The sequence below is a fragment of the Sparus aurata genome, chromosome 11 (assembly GCF_900880675.1).
Source record: "Sparus aurata chromosome 11, fSpaAur1.1, whole genome shotgun sequence".
NCBI lineage: Eukaryota > Metazoa > Chordata > Actinopteri > Spariformes > Sparidae > Sparus > Sparus aurata.
In genome coordinates, this window is record NC_044197.1 from 5,263,259 (window position 1) to 5,269,468 (window position 6,210).

The following is a 6,210-nucleotide window of genomic DNA, read 5'->3' on the forward strand; positions in this document are numbered from 1 at the left end:
CCCACACCTCACTGTAAATTATGACACGCGGTTCATAATGTATGGAAGGTGTCTGAGCAGGCAGGACGTGCATAGTGATAAATATGCATGAGGAAATCAAGGCAGGCTGATAAGTGGCCTGCGAGCGTGCGAGGGTCACTTGTTGGAGGGAGCGCGATCGCAGGCTCAGCAGCTCTGAATCAGCAGCTTCTGCTGTCAATACATTTAAGAGACTGCAAGCAGGGCTGCATAATGAGGCCGCCGGCGTCACAGCCTGGCGTGGAGAAGGGAAAAAAAAAAAGTTAATCTCTGCTAAATGCGTGAGACATGTAGAGAGTGTGTGGTGAGAGCAGCGGATCCCAAACCAAGAGGTCAGGACGACCTGCAAGGGTTCATGGGATACATCAGAGAGGCTGCGAGATGCCGAGATAGCAACGAGCAGAATATTTAATCCTGCTGCACAAAATTAGGTTTTATTCTGACTGTTTTTTTTTTTCCTTATTTAACCTGAATGGATTCTTGTTTTGGCCTCAGATAAAAACAATACGAGGTGGGACTGAACACAGAAAGTGACATTTGCAGACTGTGAGAGGGAGTCACAGAGATGATACCTTCATTTTGAGGGATTGTTAGATTTAATTACAGGTTGTTGAGCAGACCTGGGTGTTTCTGCTGGAGGAGGAGGAGGAGGAGGTGGAGGAGGAAGGTCCCATGTAGCTGCTAATTTGACCAAAATCTAGAGAGAGTGTTTCTATTTGGCTTCAGTGAGAAATGGTGAGCAGGTTTTTTTTGGTTTTTTTCCAAGATTGTGACAAAATAAAATAAAAAAATCAAAGTGTACAGAAGCTCTTCAGGAGGACTACATGTTAGAGTACATATATCAAAATAAAGTGTAATGTCTGTCTTTAATTGTCTCCCTGCCTGACTGGATGAATAAAAATATTTAAGGTAATTTATTGAATTTGTCACTAAAACTTTTTAACTCATGAAATATTTAAGGAGTCTGCAGGGCGTGTGATCAATCCGAGCACTTCAAATTAAAAGCATTAGTTATATGTTATAGTGTGACTAAAGTGTTAAACCAAATGACTCTGATAAAGGCGAGTAACAGGCCCACAGGACGCGTTCAGGAACATCAGCACCAAACATCAGACTCTTCAGGATTCAAGGCCCCATGCAAAAGTTCCCACAGACAAAAGTTAACGAACATGAAGGAGAGAGAGAGAGACAGAGAGGGAGAGAGAGAGAGAGGGAGGGAGGGAGAGTTGGATGGTTTAAAATCAGGATGAACGAGAGTGCAGACGGAACTTTTTACGCGCGTAAAAATGGACCTGATGGCTGCGAGTGTTTCCAAACTGACGCGTGTATTAAAGTCCTGCCCGACGTTTGTTCCTCCGAGTCTGCATCCGATGAACTCCAGAGAACTGACCATATAGGGCCCACGTGCGTGCGTGCGTGCGTGCGTGGGCCCTATAAATAAAATAGAATAAGAGAGAGAGAGAGGAAGAGAGAGAGAGAGAGAGATGCAGTGTCTTTATGTGTCGGGAGGAATAAAGTCTTGGTGTAAATCACTTTTCCGTCTGGCGCGGCGCATTAAACAGCCGTGGCGTGATTCCTTTTCTCTCAGCTCATCCGTTCCCTTTCTTCTTTATCAGCTCGTTCACGATTTCATTTCTTTCAAATGAGAATTCAGGGACCCCCAAATTCAAGCCACCGCGTCTTCAAACAACACAACTGTACGGGTTTCTTTTTTTTTTTTTTTTTTTTTTTACTTTTCCCCCGTCAGAATGGTATCCCAGATTCAATTTTAGATAGACCAGGATTTAGCCAGTGATGATTTCTTTTTTTCTTTCATTCTTTTTTTTTTTTTCTTTTTGGTCTTTCGGAGACAATATTTAATATGCTGAAATGAGATCAGTTTTTATCCTCCTCTCTTCCTCCCCCACCCCCCCAAAAAAAATAATAATTTCTCCATATATATTTGTGTCAAATCTCGCGTTGACACACGCCAGATTTGGAGGCATCTTTGATAAGCGAGGCTTGGTGTTTGGAATAAAATCGTCCCAGGAGAAATAACAGCATCATCATCATCATCATCAGTAGTATTTTTTTTTTCTTCATCCTCTCCTCGAGGGCTTTTTTTGGGGGCTTTTTTTTTTTTTAGCAAATTAGCACGCCTTAACACAAAACCCACATTCTCAACAGCCACTTATCAAACTCCATTTGCTGCAGATGATTTCAGGGGTAACATTAAAAGACAATAATGTAAATGACCCATGGCTTTTAATTAAAAAGAAAAAAAAACCTCCCTCCCTCCTCCTCCTCCTCCTCCTTCTTCTCCTGATATTTTAGTTTCATCTGTTTAACAATTTCTTTCTTCTCACTTTAAGTGTCGTGGAGGAAGAAGAAGAAGGAGAAGAAGAAGAAGAAGAAGAAGAAGAAGAAGAAGAAGCTGCAGTTCGGTGTCCTCCTCCTCCTCTCCTCCTCCTCCTCCTCCTCCCTCCTCGTTGACTTTTATCACCAAATGAAGCATATAAATGACCTGAAAGCGCCGGCTGTCGCGTTAAATTAAATAAAATAAAGAACAATTATCCTCTCCTTTTTCTTCTGATCTCGCTCTGAAAAGGAGTCCTGGAGAGATAAGGGCCAGATTGAATTCTCTCTCTCTCTCTCTCTCTCTCTCTCTCTCTCTTTCTCTCTTTCTCTCTGTTGTGCTCCAATAATAATAAAAAAAAAAACGTCAAAAAAGGGAGGGGAAGAGTTAAAAGAGAGATTTAAAAACCCAGCCTATAATTTCCAAATCATAATTTCCCCCCTTCCTCCTCCTCCTCCTCCTCCTCCTCCTCCCATTATAACCTCTCTCACACGCCGTTTTTTTTTTATTATCGGAGGGTTATTATTTATTTCAGGGCGTTGTTGTAACCACACTCACATTTCCGTGACTAAGTTGGATAATTACAGGTAGTGAGGTGGTGAGTCGGCACAACTTGAAACAGCTTTTTAAAATAATAATAATAATAGTAATAATAAAGAGGGATATTAAGACAATAGTTAGGCGAATGTAAAGAAGGTTACTCGCTTCAATTTCATCATGTAGGAGGAAGAAAAGAAAAAAAAAATACTCTCCACGTCTTCTCCTGAAAGTAATTATAAACGTCGGAGTTGAGTCAGGATGCTTTAGGGGGGGTTGATGTAAAAAAAAACTTCACATTCGGTTCAATGAAGTATCACCCTAATTTACAGCTGCAGATAAGGACTGAGTCTGTCATATAAAAAAAAGAAAAAAGAAAAAGAAATCTGCAGCACGTCCTCTTCCTCTCCCTCCTCTCCCTCCTCTTCCTCTCCCAGGATTGAATTGCACCTTGGGCAATAGTGCAGAATCACGAATCTTAAACTTCTCCCCAGCATATGTTCCTGACAGATAAGTAAACAATTTGGATGTTGGAATGATTTTCTTTTTTTTTTAATTAATACTACAGTCGCACCCCCCCTTTAATAGGAAGAGGTTTGTAGCCTACACACACACACACACACACACACACACGCACCGCGCCGTGCGTAATTCCTCCTCTCCATGCGCCGGATCCACGTTTTTTTTTTAAATACTTTATAATTCCTCCTGCTTTCATTCAAGGTCTTAATGAGAGTCAGAGTCGATCATTCACAAGTCGAGACACGTCTGAACACGTGTAAGTGACTCGTCGGTGAAAAGGCTCTTTAGTTGTTTGGGTTTTTTTTTTGGCTGCAGCACCTTCTTTCTTTTCTCTTTTTTCGCAAAGTAAACACACACGCATGGATTTCTTTTTTCTAAAAACCCGCTCTAGAGTCAAGTGGTGGGCTGCTTTACAGCCGAGAAAGAGAAAAAAAAAACAAAGCCATCACCCCACATTCACATCGGGTTTGTTCCATTAGTTAAACCTATAATTAAGCGGAAGGCTCTCCTCCTTGAAGTGATTAAGCAGTCAGACGAGTCGGACAGGCGGGATCCCTCCAGGGAGGCCTCTCCTGAACTGTCAAACATCAAAAAAAAAAAAAAAAAAATCACAACCGGTTCATCCCAGTGTCACGTAAACACCTCACCGGCGCTGCAGCGGCCCGTGAACACGTCTCAAACCTGTTTCCAAACTATTTAAGAAAGTAGAAAAGAAAAGAAGCCTGAGCGCTGAGCCAAAACACGGAGGAGGCGATTTAAAAAAGAAAGTAGAAGAAGAAGCCTTGTTGTGGAAACGATCAGAGGGAGAGGAAAGTCTGACAGCTTCACACGCGAGAGGAGGATCGATCAGAAAAGAAGAAAAAAAAAAGAGAGAGAGGATTGATTTTGGTGGTATTGTTCTAAAGTGTTGATGTCCAAGCGTTCAGCCTATCAGGAGCATCGATCAGCTCGAGGGGGGGTCAAGTTGAGTCTAACGTGCGCAATTCTCACTTTTGGTGAATTATTATTTCAAATTTCAAAGCATTTATTATTTGAATTTGTAGTATTATTTTAACATGTATTTTTACATTAGGCCTTTTATTCTGGAAAGGTTTAACTTCCCTCCTCCTCCTCCTCCTCCTCCTCCACAATATTCCCTCTCTCTCCGCCCAATAAAACCTCCCAAAATACAGGACCATCGATAAGCGTTTGAAGACAGATTGTCTTTATTCGAAACGTCTTTGTTCAGCAGCTGAACAAAGAGCAGGAGGTATCAACCTTCTAGATACATTATCCTTTCCATAACATGACAGGGTTTTTTTTTTTTTTTTTTTAAATGTTACCATCTTAGATGATAATACACATGTAACTCCTTGAATTCAAATAGAAGTTATCCTCAATATAAAATAACAAAGTAAAAAAAAAAACAAAAGGAACAAAACAAAGAAAGAAAATTAAAAGAAGTAAAATGACGCGTGTGACTATATCAGCACTGAACCACAGAAGGGGGGAAGAAATGCAAAATCAAACATTTGGATGTAAATGAACTGGTGTGTGTTTTCTTCTTCTTCTTCTTCTTCTTCGTGTCATCTTTAAATAGATCGTCTCGTCTCGTTTTATGTTTTTGTTTTGATAAATATAAACAAATATGTGACCCGTATATAATCCAGCCTATAGGTCCTGATTTTGACCCCTAATCCAAACAATCATTAAAAAATATGTATTTTTTTTTTTTTTTCTACGAGTGCCAAAATAAAAATGTCGACTTACTTGAGGCCTATACAGGAAAGAAGAGTGCTAAAACTGTGCAAGCCAAATGTTTTTCAAAATAAAAATGAAAATAAAAAAAAGAAAGAAAGAGAAAGAGAGAGAGAGAGTGTCCCTATCAATAACCAACACAAAAAAAAAATCAGCATATCAGCATTGAAATGTACACAATAAATAAAGTTTAGAGGCCTCCCCTTTTTTTTCTGGTTTGCCATAAACGTTATAACATTTACATTTCTTACAGTTCACAGGGCTCCGTCCTTTACACCGTCCGGCTCCTCCGCTCCGCTCACGAACTTGTTGGATTTCTGGAAAAGTTTTTCTCTTTTTTTGTGTGCTGTTGGGTTTTTTTTTTTTGCCATAACAAGTCCAAAGGCAAAGTTAATACTGTTCATGCCTTTATGATGGGGGTGTGGGTGGGGTTGGGGTGGGGGCGCGCGCTGTCCATAATATATTTACATGCATTTCAGTATTCAAGTGAATTTTTTAAAAAAAGAAAAAAGAAGAAAAAAAAAAAACCAACAACCCAGGAGTCTTGAGGGTTACATGGCAGCGGCATGTGCGGATGAATACGGGTCTATCCCAGTCTTGGTCATACCTGGAAAAAGTATGTAGGCCACCGGGGGCTGTAAACTTGACGTGGACCAGGCTGAGCAGTTACACGGGACGACATAGCCCGGGTTCGTGGGCGACGGGTGGGTGTGGGTGTGCTGACTCGGGCACCCGAGGGTGCCGAACGCGCCGTTCTGGTATCCCAACGAGGACGCGTACGGCAAAGTGCTGGTGCTCAACGTGTGGGGCATCTCCGTCATCTTCTGGATAGCGCTGGAGCTGAACTGGCTCGGGTCGAGGAAAGAGTACGGGGCGGACGTCGGCGGCAGGAACGCTCTGGCTTTGTCCGAGGGGCCCAACAGGGAGTCCGCGGCCGAGACGGGAAGTCCTTTCAAGTGGTCGGTGTCCCCGAGGTAAGGCAACGGGAAAACGTACCTGTCTTTCTTGAGCAGGTTCTTGGGTTTGCGCCGGGGCCGGTACTTGTAGTCGGGGTGCTCCTT

The 6,210-nt window shown here is 42.0% G+C and overlaps 1 protein-coding gene across 1 annotated transcript in view; it reads right to left on the reverse strand.

The window, feature by feature from the left end:
- Positions 1-2,128: 2,128 nt before the first annotated feature.
- The window catches only part of sox14 (SRY-box transcription factor 14), a 5,103-nt gene continuing 1,021 nt past the window's right edge, over positions 2,129-6,210 (reverse strand). The window contains exon 1 of the mRNA XM_030434600.1: positions 2,129-6,210. This exon is cut by the window's right edge and continues 1,021 nt beyond it. Within this exon, the coding sequence (XP_030290460.1) occupies positions 5,701-6,210 (510 nt within the window). The 3' untranslated portion in view covers positions 2,129-5,700.